The sequence below is a fragment of the Myxine glutinosa genome, chromosome 10 (assembly GCF_964187855.1).
Source record: "Myxine glutinosa chromosome 10, kmMyxGlut1.1, whole genome shotgun sequence".
NCBI classification, from domain to species: Eukaryota; Metazoa; Chordata; class Myxini; order Myxiniformes; family Myxinidae; genus Myxine; species Myxine glutinosa.
Genome location: NC_136270.1, coordinates 27,201,251 through 27,226,997, shown reverse-complemented (window position 1 = coordinate 27,226,997; position 25,747 = coordinate 27,201,251). Strand labels below are relative to the sequence as shown.

Here is a 25,747-nt window from a genome sequence, read left to right as displayed (position 1 = left end):
TAGCTGGCGAGTGTCAAAGTGCTTCAGCTGCTTGCCTTGCCATCACTGATCATGTCAAAGCAAGCTTTCTCGATGCGTGCAGCGTGCTGTCCAAGCCCCATATGTCTCAGCATCATGACCGCACTCAGCAGCAATGCCGTTGGATTTGCGAGGTCCTTGCCGGCGATGTCTGGAGCGGTGCCATGAACCTGGAAAAACAAGGATGGTACTGTATAGTACAGTATTCCAGGTCTTAAGGCCCGGAATGCCCTTTGATTTGCGTCGGACTACTAAAGCACAAAATTAACATCCATTTCCATATTCCCATCTTACAACATCCTATGCCAAGATTCTGAATAAAACAGTCCGATCATCAACAATACACCTAAGTTCTGGCAAGCCGAGCAAGACCTTAAAGATTGAAAAGACAAGGCACCTGGACATACGAGTATTTCGAGCCAGACGATTGTCGAATCGGTGCAGAGCTGTCTTTTACCGCTGGTTTCCACTTTTTCCACTTAGGGCTCGTGTAGTTCTACCTATTTTGCATTGACTTCTATAAATGTGACTGGATTTTTCTTCTTCTCAGGGATAACCTCGTGACTGAAGATGCAACGTTGCCTGATCATGTGATGTTACGTGCACTCAGCGACTATAAATCTGTCAGCACTACATGCCTGCAAGTAATACAATTTGATTCTGATATACCATACTCTTTACAGAGCGTCGGTGCTGCCAAAACAGTTTATTGGCAAGGGTTACACTGGGTGGTTTGCCATTGCCCTCCCAGCGTTCTTTGTCCGTGCTCGATCCTGTTAAATGCCGAGTGTTGGTAGCAGCACGTACCGTTTTAAAGTCTTTGGTACGACTTGGCCGGGATTTGAACCACCGACCTCCCAGACTCAGAGCGGACGCTCTAACTATTACACGGGTGTTCTTTACGAAGAGCAGGTTATCATTGGGGGCCGTTCGTGAAATTTGTAGTTGGTTAAAGAGATATTTAGCACGAAGCTCATTCGGAAAGAAAAAGTAAAAAAAAAAAAAAAAGAGATAAAAGTGTGATTTCTGAATGTTATTTACAAGAAATACCACGACAAATAATTTACAAGTACTTTTGGAATTATTACACTGGATGTTAGTGTCCCTCATTTGTGTCTCAAGTCACAAGATTTCAAACACCAGTCCTCGTTTCCCCAAGTCCAACACAAAAGGACAAATTCTATACAGCTTGTCCTGATGCGGTGATTTTGTCTCCAAGCGTTACTAGCATGAGCAACAAAAACAAAATACAGATTCGAAAATAAATTGCAAGGGAAAGTGCGTGTCTCACCGACTCAAAAATGGCGAGGCCATTGGCACCAATGTTGCCGCTTGGCGTAACTCCAAGGCCACCCACGAGCCCTGCACACAAGTCACTGCAGGATGGTCACAATGGTGGAATTCTGCAGGTTGTTGTACCTGTCAATCACAAACCTACTTTTTAATGCAGTACCATCACTTTGTATGAAGACTTGTGGCCATGACACAACGTTTGCTAATATAACTGAGTTAGTGGCGGCACACCTGCAACTAAAAGATGCAATTCTTTATCCAAATACACCTCAAGTGATACACAACTGGACAGTCTCTTTTACCTGACATTTTTCATCAATGGCTCAAACTATTCCCACTTTGGGGGAAGGGGGCTGTGGGGGGGGGGCTGTGGAGGGGGAGGGGGGAAATCCAGCAGCCACACAAGACATCCAGCAGGAATTTGTAATTTGTTCAGGGCATCGGCAATACCTTGACTCCTTCGTGAAATACACTGCGATTTTAAAAATGTCCGTTAGCAGACGGACACCGTTTATCGTCCATCTGATGTATGGCACACTGTGATGCTACGTGCTGTCTGCAACGCACCAATCCGATATGTAATGTATCGTGTGGCACCGCTTCAGATGTCAGAGGGTATTACAAGTCTCCACCCTTTACAGTGCAGTTTCCTATCCCCACGTTTTTCAGTGCAGCGAGTGGCTTTGAATTACGCGTATTTTGGATTACACGTTAGAATAAGGTAATAAGCAGGTGCGTCGAGAGCCAGCACTGGCCCCGAGGCAAACAACCTCCGGGCCCCCACCCCTTCTCTCTCTCTTTATTTTATAACTTAAGGAACTTTCTTTAATGAAAAACAAAAGAAAAATGTTTTAAACAAATGGTCACTTTTATTTAGTCGCATGATCAAATAAAGATAGCGGGATGTTTGGACCGATTGAGTCAATTCGCACCCTCGACTGTTGAACACTTTCTGCATAAGATTGACAAAAAATATGTGAGAAGATGGTTAATAATTTTTTTGGGGCAAAGAGGATACAAACCCATTTGTTTGTAATTCACAACCATTTTTCTGTAGAGTTTGAATCCGTCCATAACTTTGAGATATCCTGCTCACAGACAGACAAACAGATGTAACATCCATCCATATAGTCAGACAGGGAATCAAACCCACACAAGACATCGAGCCAAAATGCACTACACCTCTGTAACATCTTGTCGAACGAGATTTTATCTCAAATTACTGAAAAAAATATATAAATAAAAAGGAAGAAAACGCCAGTTTATCCTAGTTGCTAGCAGGATGGCCGAGACTCCAGAGGAATGTACACTGGCATATCAGCTGTCCAGCCTAGGTCTGAATCCTGACCCAGCTATAAACTGTCATCTTGGCGTTTCAGACATCAATGTGCCATCCATCTGCAAATATCGCTGGCTCCATGCACAAATCAGAAATTCCTGCTCTAACCTACAGAGGGCACTGCATCAGTGGCACATGGCTAATGATGCCACCCCACAGCCTTGTGCTGCATGCTAAAGAAGAAGAATCCCACATAGCAATAGCAGCATTATGTAGATCAATTCAGATTATAAATGTAATTTTTATTGGAGGTCACCCAAGAGGCAAACCAAATTGCAGATCAGTCCAGCCAACCAATGCTACGAGAAATGAACTCACCTTGCCAAGTGAGTAAAATACACAAAAAAAACTTTTAAAAATTGTCATTCTAAAAAGGTCAGCAGCCAAGGTAGATTATCAATTTTGTGTGCAGCCTGTGGCTGCTGCTTGCATCGTTGCCAGCTATCTTAACTGTTAAGCCAACACCAGGCTTGCCAAAGTTAGATACGATGGAATCTAGTTGGATCACGTCAACAAAAGGATCTGAAACGTTTTTCACATAACGCATCGTCTGCAATAGGGCGCAAACACACACAGTGTCATATTGAGTGGGAACGTGCTGCAAATTGGATCGCCAAATCATCATTTTTCACGCAGCAACGGACGAGGGTTGATGTAGTCATAATAAATGGTTGAGATTTGGCGACGGTCAAAATCCTCCTTTCCAGGTAACAATAACAGTGAGACGAGACCAATCCGGAAAGGTATCCTTACCTTTGGAGGACATTTTATCAGAGCAGAATGAAGCACAGCTGTCACGTAGAAAGACGGGACCAGAAGTCTTATTTCCTGCGTTTTAAGAAATTGCGGAAAGTGCAAAAATAATTTATTTATTTAGTGACGACTCAAAATAACAACACTTGTGGGGAACACGGACAAATTGTGATGTCCCTGTCCCAGTGTCCCAGACTCGAAGACATGTTTTGGATTTGACGCAAAATATTTCTCCGTTTGGAGTTCAATGTCTTTAGTCAGTTTGTTCATTTAAATACGTAAATCGCAAAGTGCATTATTATAGATGTTGAAGGACTAAAAATGCAAAAATTAAATATTGTCGGAAGGTCTGCTTTTTAAACCCATTTATTAATCCAGCAGTTTACCCACGTGAGTACAGGTACACATAGAATGTGAATATGAAGTGGAGTTCAACTTATTAGCTGAAAGCAAAGGTTGTATCATATGTACGTGATAATTTTTAAAATAAACTAAGTTGCACTACAGACTTTTATAGACGTACACAGATGTTGCTGAGGGCGGAGCTTGGACCGGGCACGATGGTTTGTTGGAAATATGCTCGTGCCATGCACACTAGTGCCGAGGGAACGGACAGAGCTTTTCCCACCACAGTGCTGTGGGGAGGGCGTACTGGGTGCTGACGAGGGGGGCAGATCTTGCACCAAACAAGCAAATTTCATTTACAAGGAAAGCTAGTGGACAAAAAAAAACACCAATGTAAAGTCACTTAATAGGATGTTGGATCGCCACATGCGGCCATTACGCGCCATGGCATAGAGTCCACCAGCATCTGGAATTCTGCAGGAGGGATGCGGCACCATTCTTCTAGGAGTCATTCAACCCACACCTGTTTTATGGAGGTGGAAAGCACTTTCCAGAATATCCCATAAATGCTCGATTGGGTTCATATCTGGTGACTGAGAAGGCCATGATGGATAACATCAGTGTCATGCTCATCAAACTATTGGGCGACCACACGTGCAGAGGGAAGGGCTTTCCTTTTGCAGCCATAACTATAGGCGACCAGGCCTGTGCAGCATTTTTATGCCTCCGCCGACGAAGGCATTACGTTTCAGGTTGTCCGTCTGGCTGTCCGTCCTTCCGTGATAGGTTTTCGTTACCGTGATAACTTGAGAACGGCTAAAGGGATCTTAGTCAAACTTGGTGCAGATATGTATAATGAGGTAAAGCTGAACCGATTTGATTTTGGGGTCATGAGGTCAAAGGCCAAAGGTCATGTTAGGTAAAAAAATACCGTTACCACGATAACTTGTGAACCAGTGGTGGGATTCTGACCAAATTTGGTACACTTATGTAGAATGATGTAAAGATGAACCCATTAGATTTTGGGGTTAAGAGGTCAAAGGTCAAAGTCTGTAATAGGTCTATAACCTGAGAATGGCTAAAGGGATCTAATTCAAACTTGGTACAGATATGTATAATGATGTAAAGATTAAATGATTATATTTTGGGGGTCCTGAGGCCCATGGTCAGAGGCCATGTCGTAAAAATATGCTAACTTGGGCACAGCTGAATGGATTTAAATCAAACTTGATACAAGTATTATAATGATGTAATAATGTGGGTGGAGGCATATCAGTTGACGTTTTATAACTAGAACGGCACTCTTCGACATCACATGACCCAAAGCATGCTGGGATGTTATTTGCTTAATTAACACATGATCCACATCTGTGTGGAAGCCATAGATTGTAGTCTCTCATTTACCCAAGCGTTGCCATTTTTTTTTAATCCACGACCTTGCTAGAAGATGGATAGAAGCTTCAAAATTTGCTTCCCCCAACATCAATGAATCTCAAAAATGCGCATTTTTCAGTCTCGGTCTCATTAACATGACTTGGTATTAATTACTTTAATGAGCATAATGAGCAATGGCTTTCCGGCATGGTTTTCAAAAGGCCTTTGTCCCCATCAAATCCCAACCCCCAAATCCAAATCATTGGTACATTTTGGAAGCACATAATAATCTGATTATCTCTTACGTATTACTTGAAATGTTGCAAACACGTTTGCATTTAGCTACCAATCAACTCGCATGACATGTTCAAACCAATTACTACATGTGACAGACAATAACACAATCAATTAGAGTAATAAGCTGACGGTGCCTTGGGTTCACCAAGGTAATCAAAGCTTGTTAACACTCAGGCACAGCATGTTCCACAGAGCCTCGTACCTTTTTTTTTTTTTTTTGGAAATCGGGAGCATTTTCCCACCCTAAACCAATTTTGATTCTCGAGAGAACACCCAACTCCAACCCGCCGACAATACGCACCTGAGAATGTCACCGTAGAGGTTTGGCATGACCAGCACATCGAACTGCGTCGGATCTTGAACCATCTGCACAACAGCATGACCGTTCCTCGCACCGTGCAGGAAACCACCAAAGCAAAGACTGATTCATTGGAAGCACATTCTTGTGACATGGTAACCAATCTCAGTACTCGGTTAAAACCGGACGATCCTGAAGCTAAAGTGCAAGCACCGATTGACTAAAGCCATACGCAGTGTACTTACGTTGAGGCAAACCGTATCCAAATACATCTCGTTAAACTTTATATCCTTGTTGTTTTCTGCCACTTCACGACACTTTTTCAGGAAAAGGCCATCAGAAAGGCGCCTGGGAAAATAAAAAATAATAATAAGAGGAAGAATACCCACAGGTAAGATAATCATGTCAAAATAACCTTACAAAACTTTTTACAGGGTTATTCATCCATGGGAAGAGGCTCGCAGATCAAATGTTCCCAATTTTTTTTTTTTTTTTAACACGATGCTAATTAGAATATATCTACATTTTCTTTATTCATAACCCAGCCATATCCAAGTTGAACCTCTGAGATGCCCGACTTGTGCTATAAGCACGAAAGTACTCAACAAACCATACCAATACAACATAAGTGCTACCTGCACAATTAATGCAGCGAACAGCACACAGTATGTGGAGAATGTACGGGGGCACAAACAAAAAAAACCCCACCGTTTAGAGGCCATTTTCCCCCGCAAAGCGGGGGTTGGCCTTTTCGGGGACCGTGGTTGTTGTTGTTTTTTTGGTCCCCTTTTTGAAGCAATGTTTTACGGCCGGATGCCCTTCCTGCCACCAACCCTGTTTGTCGCCTTTTTACGATAAACAGGGAATTACCAGTGTACTGGTACTCAATTTGCCGACCTCGGAAGGATGACAGGCTGAGTCAACCCCCCTGGCGTTAATTCAGCGATCGACCGGGATTCGAACCCAGGATCCTTGGATCCTAAGTTGGCACCCTAGCCGCTAGCCCAACACCAGGGATAACCAGGGATCGGTACGGGGGCACACATAGCTGCTATTTTGTGCAGCGGAAACCTCTGCTTTAACGGCCACAATTATTCCCACATTCTTGTGGGGTTGGCCGGGGGGAAGTTTTTGGCCCAAGTCTTTCACGAACTGGCTGACCAGGCTTGACGTCGACAAAGTAATCAGGGTCGGAATTTGGAATTTGGCAATTGTGCTGACGATAGCTCGACTACTCTTCACGAAGTGCACCATGGGATCTTTAACGCCCATCTACTAATGGCGGCAGACAGGAGGCCCAGTTTAACATCCATCTGAGGCATTGATCGACTCTGCCTGTGAAACTGGGATGACAATTTATAACTGGGCCGAGAGTCAAACCCAAGCTCGACAGCTAAGAGCCGAGTGTGCTACAAGATGAGTACAAGCCATCCTGCCAGCCCTTGAGTGAAGCAGAAACAATAGCCTATTTAATATCAACAAAAATACAAATAAAAAATACATCCGGCTTAATACAGCTTTACAGCACGACCATCAGTAGAAAGGTGTGTGTGTGTGTGTGTGTGTATATGTGTGTGTGTGTGTGTGTGTGTGTGTGTGTGTGTGTGTGTGTGTGTGTGTGTGTGTGTGTGTGTGTGTGTGTGTGTGTGTGTGTGTGTGTGTGTGTGTGTGTGTGTGTGTGTATATATCAAGATTTTTTTGTTTTTGCTCACATTATGTTGGCCTTGTGCACGGCTGTGACAGTGCCACGCTGGTTTTGGCGAGCGAACTCAAACGCAAACTCAGCCACACGTTTGCTTGCGCCCTCTGTGATCAACTTGATGCTTTGAACCACACCATCCACTATCTGTAACACGTCAATAAATTGGGGGAAAAAATAATAATAAAATGGCCATTTTGTCTCTCAGAGACGACGACCCACTGACATTATGCAATTTGGGAGACCAATTGGACAGAAAGAATCACTGCTTCATTTCCGACAATGGCAGTGATGAATCAAAATCAGATTCCAATGCAAGTGACTCAGTTGCAGACACCAACAAGGTATGATGCCTTGCAATGCATGGAAAGAAAATAGACTGAAACCCATACTAACAGCAAGATGGCGATGCATCTGCTGATAAATTATTATATATATATATATTTCCTCTTCTTTCTCTTCTTCCTCTTTTTCCTAATTTCCTCTTCTTCTTTTTCTCCAGTATCACTACATATATATCTATCTATCTATCTATCTATATATATATATATATATATATATATATATATATAATTATAAAATTGAAATCTTGCGTGTTTGTATGTAACATTCGATCGGTCCGGGGGCGTGGCTTACCCCTTTGAGAGAGTAGTAATATCCACCATTTTATTAACTCGCATAGCTTTGAGGCCTGTTTTGTAGGCCCGTGGTGTCTTGCTCTCTCTCTGTTTTATTTCAAATCAAATTCGATATATCATTTCATTTTTCACAGTCACTAACATAGTTTTAGACTTGGTTGAAAAAAAACGGGAAGAAAATCCGATGAAAGTTTCCGTTTATAGAACGAAATGAATTCTGAAAGGCTTGTATCTTCAAGGCCATTGAGTCTGTTTCACGCCTTTATCTTCAATCTAAGTCGCCATCTGATTTCATTTTTATCGATGGTTTTAGACTCGGTAAAAGAAATAATTGAGAACATTCACGCACACACGGGAAATTGCAGAGATATATTTTAAAAATCGCGCCAAGTTGATATACGAAAATACACCGCCTAAAATAACAGGCATACAGTATATATCTTCGTCATTTCATTAAACATTATTACCCGGAAGTAAAATATGTTTCAGGAAATTACCGAGAGATATTTCTTCGATTTTTTTTATTATTTATATGCGCATACACTTTAAATAGCTTTATTTGAAATCTTTAATTTTCACAATGTAATTTATTTGTCATTTGATGATCGGCAAAACGATAGCACAAACACAATACTATTTGCAGGAAGAATGTCGTATCAACCCTCCGACGGCGCTGGCGCTACAGACGCGGACAACGAATCACACCTCACGTCTATGGACGCGAATAGCAACATCCGCACGAATCAGTCATCAATGATTTTCATTGACACGCCTGGAGGCACAGGGAAGACGTTTCTTATTAACCTGATTCTCTCTAAAGTGAGAGCGAGTGGAGAAGTTGCCCCCTGCGGTGGCCTCATCTGGCATAGCTGCTACCCTCATGCCTGGTGGAAGAACAGCGCACTCAAGGTTCCAAATCCCTCTGACACCGAGGGAAGATGGCGTATGCAACATCGATAAAAATTCCACTATCGCAGACCTCTTTCGAAGTACAAAACTCATCGTGTGGGATGAGTGTCCTATGATCAGGAGAGAGAGTTTCGAGGCTGTGGATCGCACGTTGCGTGATGTATGTGACAAAGACGAGCCTTTTGGAGGGATCTTGACGATATGCTGTGGTGATTTCCATCAACGTGATCGGAGATAAGGGCCGAAATCACGTGTCACAGGTAAGTGATTTAGAACGCTGGAGAGGTGAGCCTTATGGCTTGCTGGCCCAAATAATCTCCCTGATGATGTCCAGCGTTCGCTTTAGTTCTATTCTCATATCTATTCAAACTGACATTGACCCAACGGGTCATGCATGGGTCGTCTAGGGGTAGCATCATCATTGGCTGAGGGGTAGCATCATTGGCTGAGGCGTAGCATCATTGGCTGAGGGGTAGCATCATTGGCTGAGGGGTAGCATCATTGGCTGAGGGGTAGCATCATTGGCTGAGGGGTAGCATCATTGGCTGAGGGGTAGCATCATTGGCTGAGGGGTAGCATCATTGGCTGAGGGGTAGCATCATTGGCTGAGGGGTAGCATCATTGGCTGAGGGGTAGCATCATTGGCTGAGGGGTAGCATCATTGGCTGAGGGGTAGCATCATTGGCTGAGGGGTAGCATCATTGGCTGAGGGGTAGCATCATTGGCTGAGGGGTAGCATCATTGGCTGAGGGGTAGCATCATTGGCTGAGGGGTAGCATCATTGGCTGAGGGGTAGCATCATTGGCTGAGGTGTAGCATCATTGGCTGAGGTGTAGCATCATTGGCTGAGGGGTCACATCATTGGCTGAGGGGTAGCATCATTGGCTGAGGGGTGGCATCATTGGCTGAGGGGTAGCATCATTGGCTGAGGGGTAGCATCATTGGCTGAGGGGTAGCATCAGTGGCTGAGGGGTAGCATCATTGGCTGAGGTGTAGCATCATTGGCTGAGGGGCGACATCATTGGCTGAGGGGCGACATCATTGGCTGAGGGGCGACATCATTGGCTGAGGGGCGGCATCATTGGCTGAGGGGCGGCATCATTGGCTGAGGGGCGGCATCATTGGCTGAGGGGCGGCATCATTGGCTGAGGGGCGGCATCATTGGCTGAGGGGTGGCGACATCATTGGCTGAGGGGTGGCGACATCATTGGCTGAGGGGTGGCGACATCATTGGCTGAGGGGTGGCGACATCATTGGCTGAGGGGTGGCGACATCATTGGCTGAGGGGTGACATCATTGGCTGAGGGGCCGCATCATTGGCTGAGGGGCGGCATCATTGGCTGAGGGGCGACATCATTGGCTGAGGGGCGGCATCATTGGCTGAGGGGCGACATCATTGGCTGAGGGGCGGCATCATTGGATGCGGGGTGGCATCATTGGATGCGGGGTGGCATCATTGGATGCGGGGAGGCATCATTGGCTGAGGGGCGACATCATTGGCTGAGGGGCGACATCATTGGCTGAGGGGCGACATCATTGGCTGAGGGGCGGCATCATTGGCTGAGGGGCGGCATCATTGGCTGAGGGGCGGCATCATTGGCTGAGGGGCGGCATCATTGGCTGAGGGGCGGCATCATTGGCTGAGGGGCGGCATCATTGGATGCGGGGTGGCATCATTGGATGCGGGGAGGCATCATTGGCTGAGGGGCGACATCATTGGCTGAGGGGCGACATCATTGGCTGAGGGGCGACATCATTGGCTGAGGGGCGGCATCATTGGCTGAGGGGCGGCATCATTGGCTGAGGGGCGGCATCATTGGCTGAGGGGCGGCATCATTGGCTGAGGGGCGGCATCATTGGCTGAGGGGCGGCATCATTGGCTGAGGGGTGGCATCATTGGCTGAGGGGCGGCATCATTGGCTGACGGGCGACATCATTAGCTGAGGGGCGACATCATTGGCTGAGGGGCGACATCATTGGCTGAGGGGTGGCATCATTGGCTGAGGGGCGGCATCATTGGCTGAGGGGCGGCATCATTGGCTGAGGGGCGGCATCATTGGCTGAGGGGCGGCATCATTGGCTGAGGGGCGGCATCATTGGCTGACGGGCGACATCATTAGCTGAGGGGCGACATCATTAGCTGAGGGGCGACATCATTGGCTGAGGGGTGACATCATTGGCTGAGGGGCGACATCATTGGCTGAGGGGCGACATCATTGGCTGAGGGGCGACATCATTGGCTGAGGGGTGACATCATTGGCTGAGGGGTGACATCATTGGCTGAGGGGTGGCATCATTGGCTGAGGGGTGGCATCATTGGATGCGGGGTGGCATCATTGGATGCGGGGTGGCATCATTGGATGCGGGGAGGCATCATTGGCTGAGGGGTGACATCATTGGCTGAGGGGCGACATCATTGGCTGAGGGGCGACATCATTGGCTGAGGTGTAGCATCATTGGCTGAGGGGTCACATCATTGGCTGAGGGGTAGCATCATTGGCTGAGGGGTCTTCTCCTCACTGCTCATTACTAAAAACTGCTCTTCTATGTGAGGATTGATAAATAAAAGCAATTAGAACCAGTAAATTTAGTTTTATATGGCATTTTGCCTCTCTATTAGAAAGTGTGAGAAAATTATATATCTTCACCATAGGTTGACCTTTGACCCCCACTGTAACCATGGTAACCCCTTAATTATATATAATAACACTGACCCAACGGGTCATGGGTCGTGTAGTATATATATATATATATATATATATATGTGTGTGGTGCTACTGGAGAAAAAGAGGAAGAGGAAATTCTGGGGTATGGTGATCTAATGCATGCTGGATATAATCGAGCGCTCTTTATGTGTGAAGGGAGAATTACGCGTTCTGAACGCGCCATGTTCTGGTCTGCGCTGCATTCATCTTGGTAAGACCAGATCGTTGGCTTGGCCTTTATACTATGCTTGAGTAAACTTTATACTTATACTGTATACGATTCAATAGCTAATATGTTAATTGCTTGTGTGCCTAGGACTTGTGTGAATCGATTTCAATAAAGCCTCACTTCTGTGAACGAGGTCTTGGATGAAATCCATTACAATATTATATATGTTCTTGCAGTTACCTCCCAATTACAAATTTGATAAACTGATGTAATTAATTAATGTGGTGTTGATGGAACACATGAATGATGGGCCAAGTGGCCGCATGTGCCCAAGTTCCTTGTAACAGAAACGTTGTGATAAATTGGGGGTCCTCACAAAAATAAACTAGAACGGCACTCGGTAGAGCGCATACCTCCGCCAGGCTGAACAGTTCGTTTGGTATCCCAATGATAGATCGGATCTGGATTCGGACCTGAACAAATATCTAATCAGCTTGTTATAACCACCTAACCAACTCATTCACCTAGTTTAGTCATAAGTCATCCATAACTTTTTTAATATAGTGTTTTTAATCGCTTTTCACCCCATCCCTCAATGGTGAAGAATCGCTTAAAAATTAAATAATTCTCATATCCGAATCCATATTCAGATCTTCACCAAAAATGGAATCGATTAGTCCTCGTCACACACACAAACTCTCCACCAAGTTTCGTCCAAATCCATCCATAATTCTTTGAGATATCCTGCTATCTTTCGTTTTTGGCCCTATCTCCCAATGGTGAAGAAACACTTTTAAAAATTCTAGTAGCCGGATCCGAATCCGGATCTTCACCAAAATCTAATCGTTGCATCCGTGTCACATGCACTACCTCTCCGCCAAATTTCGTCCAAACCCGTCCACAACTTTTTGAGACATCTTGTTCAAAGACAGACAGACAAACAGACATGGGTGAAAGCATAACATCCATCCATCTCCAGTAGCGGAGGTAATAAAGATATTAATGGGTCCACAAAGTTGTCAATAAAATCTTGTGTTCCTCGATTTTAGAAGGCTGGTTTACATTTTCAATGACAGAATTTAATTGCAGTCTGATACAGCACTGGCTCAATTACATTACTTTGAGACAAGTATGGCTTCCCTCCCAAATACCAACAGGAGAACACGTACCACATGCTCGATGCCACTGTACTCGCCCTCAGTGTTCTCACGTATTGTGACCAGATTTACATCTGTATATGGTGTGCGGTAGCCAGCAATGGAAACGCATGGACGCACGTTTGCATACAGGTCAAAGGTCTTGCGCAGCAGAAGGTTCATGGATGGGTGGCCTGCAGCCACAGGGGTCTTCAGAGGACCTACACCAAAACAGAACAGTATGTGGTTCACTTGGCGATGTGAAATTGTGTCCCTGTAAAGGGGGAGGGGGGAAGAAAGAGGGAAAACCAGGGTTGTAAAATTTATACATCCGGTCGCATGTCTTAAACCGTTTCAATCAGGAATGGAGTGCCAGTCCGAGTCTATACTAGAAAAGTTAAATTGTATATTTATTTGTTTATATATGTTCCAAAAACTAACACTACTTCTTCTATAGCATTATTATCCCACTTCAAGTGGGGTCACCGACACGGATCTTGCTCCACCATTTGGGTCGATCACATACCCATTCTTTATCCACACCTCTCTCCAGGTCTGCTTCCACACAATCACTCCATCTCCTCTTCGGTCTGCCCCACCGTCTCTTTCCAGGTGGTATCATTCTCATCATCCTTCTTCCCCTATAGTCCTCATTCCTTCTCAACACATACCCATACCATCTCTGTCTATCTCCCTGTACCTTCTTAAATGCTTCAACCACCTTCACAGTTCCTCTGATGTATTCATTCCTGCAGTGCATTCAGAAAGTATTCAGACCCCCTCACTTTTTTCACATTTTGTTATGTTGCAGCCTTATCCTGAAATCGTTTAAATTCATTTTTTCCCTCATCAATCTTTTTTTTCTTTTTTTTTAATGTTGGAGGCTCCAGGCACGGACTATGTAGCCCTCAGAGGCCAAGCCTGAAATAAAAGAGAAGAAAAGTGTATGTTGAAAAATGTGTGATGTTTGTTTGTGAGAGCGATTGAAGCTCGCCCGGTAGCTGTAGTTTGAGTGACACAACACACACAACAACATGCATTTTAAGGCCATGTTCCCTGCTAGAGCGGGGGTTAGCCTTGCGGTCCCCATGACAATCTTCTCCATTTTGCCCTATTTTCTGCATCTCTCCTTGTTAACCCCCTTGCCCGCATTTCTTCTTCCACCATCTTTAGCCAAGTCTTTCTCGGTCTTCCCCGTCCTCTACTTCCTTCTACATTAACTTCCATCACTCTTCTCAACCAGTCACTTTCATCCTTCCTCAATACATGACCAAACCATCTCAACCTGTTCCTCTTCACAGCATCAATCACAGGCAATATTCCCATCATCTTTCGCAATTCATCATTTGTCTTCCTCTCTCTCAACGATACTCCGCACATCCATCGAACCATTCGCATTTCCACCCTTTCCAGCCTTCGTTGCTGCTCTACGTTCATTACCCATGTCTCGCTCCCATAAATCATAACACTTCTCACACATGCAGCATACACCTTTCCCTTCAGCTTCAGCGACACTCTCCTCCTCATCAGAATGCCACTCAGTTCCCGAAACTTCTTCCATGCACATCTCACTCGAGCAACCGTTGCCGAGTCTGATCCACCTTCTCCATTCAGCATGTCTCCGAGGTAGCAAAATGTTTTCACACCTTCCAGCTTCACGCCGTCTCCAAGATCCATCTCAACATTTCCTCCATCTGCAGCTCCCTCTGTGCACACCTTACATTTGAATGTAGCTGCCACACTGGTTAATGACCCTCTCAGACCACTACATTTTTGATGAACCCACTCAGCACACATTGTACATTGAATGGAGTTCACTCCGACACCCTTCCTGCACACAGCACACGGCCACTTCCCAGTTCTTTCCACCTCACCACATGCTTTACCACTTGCCATCACCTTTGTCTTTCCGATATTCACCTTCAGACCTTTTGTCTCCATACATTCCTTCCACTTGTTCATCTTTTCCTTCAGTCCATCCATACTTTCCGCAATCAACACCAGATCATCTGCATACAACAACTCCCACGGTAAACCCTCCTTTACGGTCTGAGCCAGCACCTCCATCACAGCTACAAATAGTAGTGGACTTAGTACCGACCCCTGATGCACTCCCACCTTCACCTCAAACTCACCACTGTTCCCGTCCTTCGTCCTTACAGCTGTGCGTGCTCTTTTGTACATTGCCATCACTACTCTGATCAACCATTCCTCCACTCCTAACTTCCTCAATGCCCATGTCAATACTTTGCGTGGTACCCTATCGAATGCTTTCTCCAGATCAACAAACCCAAAAAACAACTTCTTCCTCTTATCCATGTACTTCTCCTGCAACTGCCTCACAATGAAAAGCGCATCTGTCGTTCCTCTTCCTGGCATAAATCCAAACTGCATTTCGTCGATCTTCACTTTCTTCCTTATCCTCCTCTCCAACACCCTTTCCAATACCTTCATTACATGCTCCAATAACTTTATCGCTCGTACGAGCCACACTCCAGAGGGTCACCTTTCCCCTTGTATAGAGGGACGAGGGTACTCAGTTCCCAATCCACTGGAATGCGGCCTTCTTTCACCACCAGATTACAGATCTCTGTCATTCTCTTCACACCCCAATTTCCTGCTGCCTTCAACATATCTCCCACAACTCCCGTCGGCCCTCGCGCTTTTCCACTCTTCATTGCTTTTATCGCTTCCTCAACTTCCTTCTCAGTTATCTTCTCTGCCGGTCCTAAAACTGGGTTACTCTCTATGTTGCCATCCCATTCATTCTCTGTATTCAACAGCATTTCCATATATCTTTTCCATCTTCCTTTCATTCCATCTGGGTCGACAACGATTTGTCCCACTTCATGCTTCAAGCAACTCACCCCCTTCACATCACACCTCTCTTTCGCTATCTGCTTTGCAATCCTGAATACTGCTTTCTGACCCTCTTCCGAATCCAAGCGTTCTCCGAACATTTTCCTACATGCCTCCTGCGCCTTTGCTACCTCTTTCTTTGCAGTCTTCCTGGCTGCCTTATAACTTTCATGCTCTGCTGTTTCTGCTCCCGTACCCTTCGCCTTCTGCCACTCTTTGAACTTCTTCCTCTTCTCGTCAATCCTCTTTCCAACCTCAACATCCCACCACCATGTTTCCGAGTGCCTCGGTGGTCCTTTTGTCCATCCACATACCTCACCAACGGCTCCCAACAGACTAGCTTTTATTGACATCCAACCACTTTCAAGCTCAACCACATCATCCTCTACCCTACTCAGCCTCTCTTTTAAAGCCTCCCTTTGAGTTTGAGTTTCAGCCATCCTCAAAACACTTTAATGCCTCAAAGCCTCAAAGTTTGAGTCTAAAGTTTGAGTTTAAGCCTCAAAGTTTGAGTGAGACAAAGAAAATTCAGCCATCCTGACATGGAGAGTGTAGGATGGTTCAGGGCACCACTTTAACGCTCCTAAGTCCGAACGGTAGTTCCACTCTGAACGGTTGCTGCCTTCAACCTACTACCTACAATCTACACTCAATACCCCATAATAACAATGAGAAAACAGGATTTTAGAAAGTTTTGCAAATTTATTAAAAATAAAAAACTGAAATATCACATTTACATAAGTATTCAGACCCTTTGCTACGACACTTGAAATTTAGCTCAGGTGTCTCCCAGTTCTCTTGATCATCTTTGAGATGTTTCTACACCTTGATTTGAGTCCACCTGTGGTAAAATCAATTGATTGGACATGATTTGGAAAGGCACACACCTGTCTATATAAGGTCTCACAGCTGACAATGCATATCGGAGCAAAAACCAAGCCTTGAGGTCGAAGGAACTGCCTGCAGAGCTCAGACAGGATTGTGTCGGGGCACAGATTTGGGCAAGCCTACAAAAAAAATCTCTGCTGCATTGAAGGTTCCCAAGAGCACAGTGGCCTCCATAATTCTTAAATGGAAGAAGTTTGGAACAACCAGGACTCTTCCTAGAGCTGGCCGCCTGGCTAAACTGAGCAATTGGGGGAGAAGGGCCTTGGTAAGAGAGGCGACCAAGAACCCGATGGTCACTCTGGCTGAGCTCCAGAGATCCTGTGTGGAGATGGGAGAAACTTCCAGAAGGACAACCATCACTGCAACACTCCACCGATCTGGCCTTTATGGCAGAGTGGGCAGACGGAAGCCAAACAGTTCAATCTTGGTTTCATCAGACCACAGAATCTTGTTTCTCACAGTCTGAGAGTCCTTTAGGTGCTTTTTTGCAAACTCCAAGCGGGCTTTCATGTGTCCTTCATTGAGGAGAGGCTTCCGTTTGTCAGGAAGAGTCCTGGTTGTTCCAAACTTCTTCCATTTAAGAATTATGGAGGCCACTGTGCTCTTGGAAACCTTCAATGCAGGAGAATTTTTTTTTGTAGGCTTCTCCAAATCTGTGCCCCGACACAATCCTGTCTGAGCTCTGCAGGCAGTTCCTTCGACCTCAAGGCTTGGTTTTTGCTCCGATATGCATTGTCAGCTGTGAGACCTTATATAGACAGATGTGTGCCTTTCCAAATCATGTCCAATCAATTGAATTTACCACAGGTGGACTCCAATCAAGGTGTAGAAACAGCTCAGATGATCAAGAGAAATGGGAGGCACCTGAGCTAAATTTCAAGTGTCATAGCAAAGGGTCTGAATACTTATGTCAATACAGATACTCACAGACAGACATACAATATGTTAGTGAAGTGCAACATGCTGTCTGTTGAATAAACACATCAGCAAAGCGACTGGCTGGCGCGCCGAGTTTAAATAAAATACGATAAAGCAGCGACGTGCATCCTGATGTTCAGAAAAACAAGGTGTCAAGGTTTCCGCAACGTGTACAGTCACTGAAAAACACAAACAAGACAATCCACGAATTGGACGTAAATTTTCTTGGACGTAATTCTTGGGAAAACCACATTTCCAAGCTGGCCTCCAAGGCCAGTCGCCGACTGGGCATCCTACGTCGTGCAAAGTCCTTCCTTGGCACACCTGAGCTCCTCATCACATACAACGCTTTCATCCGCAGCTCAATGGAATACTGTTCCCCCCTAAGGGGCCGGTGCTCCTGCCTCACAGCTAGCTCGGCTTCACGCTGTTGAAACCAAAGCTATCAATCATTGGAATCTCCTGCGATGAAGCTAACTCCGAGGGCCTTTCACTCACTCACAGCAGGCAGGTTGGTGGCCTTTGTCTTCTCCCGACTCCTCTCCGGCCTTGCTCCCCCAGCTCTCTCTGTGCTCTGTCCCCCAAATATTCCTACAGGTCGCACAAGATATGCCAGCAACCCTCTCATGGTTAAACTGCCAAAATCTAGGCTCTCTGCTCAACTTCACTCTTTCATTCCCCTTTTCTCTCGCCTCTGGAACAAACTCCCCCACTCCCTTCAATCCCACTCCTCCCTCCAGGTCTTTAAAACAGCTGTTCACCACCATCTCTTATCTTCACCCATCCAAAACCTTGATCTTTTCTACTCCCGCTAATTCACCCCAGATCCACTTTTTTTGAAATTCCAACTTCTTTCCTGGAAGTCCTTGCAGTGTCCATATGTTTTATACCTCTCCCACCTCTCCCCAAGCCCTCCCCCTCCCACATTTCTCCCGATGTCCCTGCTCTCAAATGTTGTGTTTGTGTCCTTCCCTCTCTCTCCCCATCTTGTCTACTGCTCCCCTTATTTTGTGTGTACTGTATTTATATTTGTGTGTATTGTGTACTTTGTGTCTACTGCTCCCATCTTGTCTACTGCTCCTCTTATTTTGCGTTTTATGTGTCGGTTTGACTTTTTGTGTGATTAATGTTAGCTCTTTCACAAGCCTTGATCTTGTATACAAAAAAATAAAAAATAATAAAAATTGGTGAGGGTCACTATATTTTGGTTTCATCCCTCACCCCACCACTCCCGGAGCGTTTACCTTTAAGGCCAAGCTTGTTCTTCTCCATGGAACATTTTGCATTATGAGGGATCATCCATTTCCCTGCTGGGCTCTGGACTGGTGTTACATTGCGCTCTTCCCAATGGATTGGCACCTACAAAACAGTGGAAATGACAAATGTGCAAATGCAATGCAGCTAAAACCAAGGACAATTCCGCCGTCTTCAACAGTCTGCAATCTTTGTTTTTAAGCAATGAAAGCTGCTTGGTGCTCACAGGTGCATTTTTATCCATGAGTTACATCAACAGACCCCTCTTGTTGGTGGATCTCCCAAAGCAAGATTTTGAAAATAAAAGCATCTCAGATTAATCGATAAACGAGTATTAACATAGCTGGATTTATCTGTCCATCATCTGTCATGGTTTTTTCTTTGGTTTTGTCCCTGCTGAGATGTTACGTCTTGTATTAAGCTAGGCCTCTACGGACGTGCACGTCATCCAGTCCCGTCACTTTGCTGACAGCTGTTGAACACCACAACCCACATAAATGATTACCTTGTGTCCATAGGTGACAGGCTGAATGTAAGACACTCAATTTCACGGCTTAGTAAGATGGTGTTACGGTGTTACATCTAGCGTTAGGCCTTTACGGCAGCACATTATTAATGACAACGAGAATTTCATTTCGCAACTTCAGGGGAAAAACATTAATAAAAATGACGTCACATCTGCTCCCTGAGATCATAAAACTGATTCATAGTATATACTGTATATATTCTTTTATACAAGATCGAGGCTCGTGTAAGAGATAACATTACTCACAAAAAAAAAGAAAAAGAAAAAAAAAAAGGACCCAAAACATACAATAAAGGTAGCGGGAGACAAGATGGGCAGAGAGAGGGAAGCACACAAGTACAACAGAAACATCGGGAGATCTGTAGGAGGGAGACAGTTTGGGGGAGATGGGGCATGGGAAGGGGGGTGGGGGGAGAGGTATAAAACACATGGACACTAGGACTTCCAGGAAAGAAGACGGTATTTCAAAAAATTGGATCTGGGGTGAATTAACGGGGATAGAAAAGCTCAAGGTTTTGGCTGGGGGAAGATAAGAGATGGTGGTGAACAGCTGTTTTAAAGACCTGGAGGGAGGCGTGGGATTGAAGAGAGTGAGGGAGTTTGTTCCAGAGGCGAGAGAAAAGAGGAATGAAAGAGTGAAGGTGAGCAGAGCCTAGATTTTGGCAGTTTAACCATGAGAGGGTTGCTGGCAGATCTTGTGCGACCTGAAGGAATATTTGGGGGACAGAGCACAGAGAGAGCTGGGGGAGCAAGGTCGGAGAGGAGTCGGTAGAAGACAAAGGCCACCAACCTGCCTGCGTTGAGTGAGTGAAAGGCCCTCGGAGTTAGCTTCATCGCAGGAGATTCCAATGATTGATAGCTTTGGTTTCAACAGCGTGAAGCCGAGCTAGCTGTGAGGCAGGAGCACAGAGGAAGGAACTGTGAGCCCGGAGGAAGGGTAAGACAACTGAAGACGAGATGGGATAAATCTGTGCATGAGAGAGAGCAGTTTACTTTGGAAGAATTCCCAGGAAGCGTTGATGTCAGAGGGAGTAGAGATGGGAGACCAGTCCAGATGATTGATGGCTGCTTGAAAACCGAGCCAGTCAGCCTGAGTGAAATGCCAGAATCGTCAACGCTGAGGAGGCTCTCTGAGAATGGCCAGAGAGATGTCCACTTTAACAGGCACATGATCAGAAGAACCGATTAGAGCAGAAGAAGAGCAGCAGACATTTGCATTTGCAAGGAGCTGCCATGGATGGTGAGAGAGGTACCCACACCCAGCCAGCTGGCATGCTGACAGTTCAGGTCACCACATATGAGGAAGAGAGAGTTGGGATGCGTGGATAGAGGTTGGTCTTGGTCGTCAGACAGCGAAATGTAAATCGAGTCATCACTGTTTGGAGGACGGTACAAAACACATATGGACAAATGTAGTGGTCTGAGAGGGTCATTACTCCCACCAGGGAGTAATGCATTCGATCGTGTCCGTCAGTGTGTGTGTTCGTGTGTTGTGAACAAGATATCTGGAAAAGTTCTGAACAGATTTGGATGAAAGTTGGTGGGATGATTACCCTTGGGATAAGGAAGAATTGCTTAGTTTTTGGTGAAGCTCAGGATATTATTCCGCATCCAGGAATTTTTTGAAGGATTTTTTACCATTGGAAGATAGGGCTCAGCAGCGGCCACCCATGGCGGGAGTATGCACTCTACTGAGTGGCGTTCTCGTTAACCAGTGTGGCAGCTACATTCAAGTGTAAGGTGTGCACAGAGAGAGCTGCAGATGGAGGAAATGTTGAGTTGGATCTTGGAGATGGTGTGAAGCTGGAAGGTGTGAAAACATTTTGATACTTAGGAGACATGCTGAATGGAGAAGGTGGATCCGATTCGGCAACGGTTGCTAGAGTGAGATGTGCATGGAAGAAGTTTCGGGAACTGAGTGGCGTGCTGACGAGGAGGGGAGCGTCGTTGAAGCTGAAGGGAAAGGTGTATGCTGCATGTGTGAGAAGTGTTATGATTTATGGGAGCAAGACATGGGTAATGAACGTAGAGCAGCAACGAAGGCTGAAAAGGGTGGAAATGCGAATGGTTCGGTGGATGTGTGGAGTATCGTTGAGAGAGAGGAAGACAAATGATGAATTGCGAAAGATGATGGGAATAGAGCCTGTGATGGATGCTGTGAAGAGAAACAGTTTAAGATGGTTTGGTCATGTGTTGAGGAAGGATGAAAGTGACTGGTTGAGAAAAGTGATGGAAATGAATGTAGAAAGAAGTAGAGGACGGGGAAGACCGAGAAAGACTTGGCTAAAGATGGTCGAAGAAGAAATGCGGGCAAGGGGGTTAACAAGGGAAGATGTAGAAAATAGGGCAAACTGGAGAAGATTGTCATGGGGCCCGCAAGGCTAACCCCCACTCTGGCAGAGGAAATAGCCTTAAAATGCCTGTCGTCGTTGTTGTTATTGTATAGCAACCCCACCACCAGGACGAGGCTCAGGTCTATCATGCCGGAGGAGGGAGTAACCAGGAAGAGATATTAAGGAATCAGAGACATCTTGAAGGAGGAAAGAAAGAAAAATAGAATATTTTAATGGTAATTATGACGTCACACGTCACGTGGTTCGGCCGCCATATTGTTTTTCGTGAAAACACGAAAACCCCTTTTTCTCTGCAATGGCTGAACAGATCGAGGCCAAATTTTGCAGGTAGAATCGCATACCCCTCAAGACGAACAAAAAAGTCAGCGAGCATGACGTCATGCGTCACATGGTTTCAGAGTTATGACGTTTTTAAGCATGAACCTTTGAAACCGAGCCCCTCCCTCATTTGTGATCCAATCGAGGGGAAACTTCACAGATCTGTTCAGCATGTCAATCTACTAAAATGTCCTTTTGGAATTTGCGATAGGGCACGTGGTTTGGCAGATATCGTTAATTAAACGAAAATATTTTAAAAATGGATATCTCTTGTTTATTCTAGAGTTCTCCTCAAGCCGCACCGCGCGCCCTCCGCCTCGTCTGGCGAACGTCAACAGCGCGACAGCGCGCGCTTTCCGGAGGGGCGGAGCCAAGCCGAGCAACATATATATATATACACATCGATCATTGATCGTGAACCGGAAAATATAATAAATTACTGATATTTAGCGACTTGAAAGGTTCTTTATCAACAACTTATTTTCTCATGCTTCTGCTGACCTGTCTGCAAGGGGTATAAATCGAAGTCCCGAGTGCGAATCACATGTGAGCCCGTCCTGAGGTAATTAGCGATTGGGAACGATTCAGAACCTGTGGATAAATAACCCTTGGTAATTTCCCCAACAGTTTTCCGGACGACAGACTGCCGGTAGGGGACATGTATTGCAGCGCAATACTCAGAATGCTTGTTTTCCTCAGTTTACACGTCTTTACAAAACACATGCACACACAACACTATTATCAGAACAACTTTACACACAACGGCACAACAGAGTATGCAAAGTGATTCATTGGCCTATCTGCAAAAAAATTAACATCCAAGTTCCAGAAAACTCATGGAAACACGAACCAAGGGCAATCATTGAAAATGAGGACGTCATGCTCACGTACGACCTGATGATTCCATCGAGCGTGAACATAGAAAACAAAGCAATTTGTCTGGATATTGTACTCACAAACGAAAAGGAAAAGACAGCATCGATGATGAAATATCAGTACCCAGCGATTTTGGTTTAAACAACACAGAAATCAAGAAAATGACGAAATAGCAGGACCTCAAAAATGAGTCAAGAGATCTTTGAAGCTGAAGAGCATCGAAATTGTACCAGTGATAATTGCAGCAACAGGAATGATGAAGAAGAACCTCAGTGATTTTAAAAACCATCCCTGGGAATATTACAATCACTGGTACAAAGTGTGTGCATGTGTATGTGCATGTATATATGTATGTATGTGTGTGTGTGTGTGTGTGTGTGTGTGTGCGTGCGTGTCAGTTTGTGTGTGTGTGTGTGTGTGTGCACGTATATGAGTGTGTGCACGTATATGCGTGTGTATGTGCGTGCGTGTATGTGTGTGTGTATGTGTGTGTGTATGTGCATGCGTGTGTGTATGTGCATGCATGTGTGTATGTGCATGCGTGTGTGTATGTGCATCCGTGTGTGTATGTGCGTGCGTGCGTGTGTGTATGTGCATGCGTGTGTGCATGTGCGTATGTGTATGTGCGTGTGTGTATGTGCATGCGTGTGTATGTGAGTGCGTGTGTGTGTGTGTGTGCGTGTGTGTATGTGCGTGTGTGTATGTGCGTATGTGCGTGTGTGTATGTGCGTGTGTGTATGTGCGTGTGTGTATGTGCGTGTGTGTATGTGCATGTGTGTATGTGCGTGTGTGTGTGTATGTGCATTACCTTTGCGGCATCAAATATCCTGACAACAGCAGCAGAAATTTCCGGACCAATTCCGTCGCCAGGTATTAAAGTCACAGTGTGGGCCTGCCACAGAAAAATAGCATTTCATGGTCATCATTCATGTTTGACAGCAACAATTACGTGTTATAATCACCTGAAGCCAATCAGCAACAATCACAAAATAAATGTAAACAATACATTTATCAACCTGTAGTTGACAAAGGTGTGCTAACCGCTTTCAGAAGAAGACAAAGTAAAAAGCTGATGTTCCGGGCATAAAATCTTTGCTAACGCCAATCACATCTGCGAAACAGGATGATGGCGCAATACTCCGATACACTCGTGCTCTGACAAAGGTTCAACACCGGAAATGTCAGCTTCAATTTTCTTCTCATGGGGGTTATGAAAATAATACCTTTGTCAACCTACAGTTGATAAAAACAATTATTCAAACACATCATCATAATCATCATTATCATGTACAATGACATATGCAGAGCGTTGGTGCTGCGGAAACAGTTATTTGGCTAAAATCATGGTCGGGCCGCCACTCTGACGAAGTCAAGTCAGGAATTTGGCCATGATGTCGGAGAAAGCTCGCATACTCTTTACAAAGGACACCGTGGGATATTTAACATCCACCACGAGATCTTTCATGGCCACCAACTAATGCTGGCAGAAGGGAAGCCCGGTCAATGTCCAATGCCGTGACATCCCTCATCCTTCAGATAGTCCTTCAGACAGGCCTCTTCACGCTCATCAGACCTTGATAAATTCACAAGATGATCAAACACTTGGAATTCATCCTTCAATCCTGACAAATCTCACTATCTCTCTCCGAAAGGACCATCTGGCAAACCCTCCTATCTACATTGTTAACAATTCTCCTGTTTAACTTCAGTCATTCAAACTCCTGGGTCTCACTATCAGCCATGATCTTTCTTGGACAAACCACATTTCAAGGTTGGCCTCCAAAGCCAGCCGCCGACTGGGCATTCTCAGTCGTGGAATGTTCTTCCTTGGCACACCTGAGCTCCTCACCACATACAAGGCTTTCATCCGCAGCTCAATGGAATACTGCTCTCTCCTCTGGGCTGGTGCTCCTGCCTCACATCTTGTTCAGTTTGTTACTGTGGAAACAAAGGCTTTCACAATCAATTGGAATCTCACGCGATGAAGCTGAATCTATGGGCTTATCACGTCATCGAAGACAGGTCGGTGGTCCACCTCCTTTTCTGTCTTCTTCCACCTCCTTTCTGGTCTTGCACCCTCCGCTCTTTCCGTGCTTTGTCCCCCCAGGTTTCTGCAGGGCTCACACGGTGCACCATCAACCCCCTTCTGGCGAAACTACCCAATTCCAGGATCACTACTCACCTCCACTCAATTATTCCTCTTTTTCAACAAGACATCGTCCAAATGTCCTTCTCTCGTCTTTCAATTCCCACATTAAAACAATAAGCAAACCTCGGAGGAAGAAGGTCGTTTATGGAGGGAATTGACATGCCTCCAGGTTCCCAGCAGCGATCGCACCTGGAAAAAGGACAACACCGAAAATAAATAAATTAATCACTACCATAAACCCCCAGGTAATTTATGAACACGTGATCACAACCACGTGCTACTACAAGTACAAGTCCACAACCCGATTAACAACCATAGCAACCACTATTAATATTATCGTGGCTTGGTCTTGGACTCGAGGATCATCGCTTCTTCTTTAAAAGAATATTACTAAAGGTGATTAATCGGCGAATAAATAATTAATAAATGAATGAACAACCATATATTTCATTACCTAAACATCCTCGTAATCCATCACGACGCTTCATATACTGTAAATTGGTCACAATGATTAAAAAAAAAACTGCCTTTCCGTTAATACAGAATCCCCTTCAACCATTCCTTACCTCCGCACGAAGAGCCATTTCCGCAAGGTATGACTGCGCATGCGCGACCTTTCAATGGCACGCCCC

General features: G+C 45.2%; 1 protein-coding gene across 1 annotated transcript in view; it reads right to left on the bottom strand.

Moving 5' to 3' along the window:
- The window catches only part of IDH3A (isocitrate dehydrogenase (NAD(+)) 3 catalytic subunit alpha), a 31,818-nt gene extending 6,071 nt beyond the window's left edge, over nucleotides 1–25,747 (bottom strand). The window contains exons 1-10 of the mRNA XM_068127206.2: nucleotides 25,682–25,747; nucleotides 25,239–25,304; nucleotides 23,775–23,858; nucleotides 18,883–18,997; nucleotides 13,007–13,194; nucleotides 7,430–7,563; nucleotides 5,963–6,065; nucleotides 5,721–5,785; nucleotides 1,310–1,394; nucleotides 36–188 (exon numbers count right to left, since the gene is read on the bottom strand). Of these exons, the coding sequence (XP_067983307.1) occupies nucleotides 36–188; nucleotides 1,310–1,394; nucleotides 5,721–5,785; nucleotides 5,963–6,065; nucleotides 7,430–7,563; nucleotides 13,007–13,194; nucleotides 18,883–18,997; nucleotides 23,775–23,858; nucleotides 25,239–25,304; nucleotides 25,682–25,699 (1,011 nt within the window). The 5' untranslated portion in view covers nucleotides 25,700–25,747. The remainder of the gene's footprint in view (nucleotides 1–35; nucleotides 189–1,309; nucleotides 1,395–5,720; nucleotides 5,786–5,962; nucleotides 6,066–7,429; nucleotides 7,564–13,006; nucleotides 13,195–18,882; nucleotides 18,998–23,774; nucleotides 23,859–25,238; nucleotides 25,305–25,681) is intronic.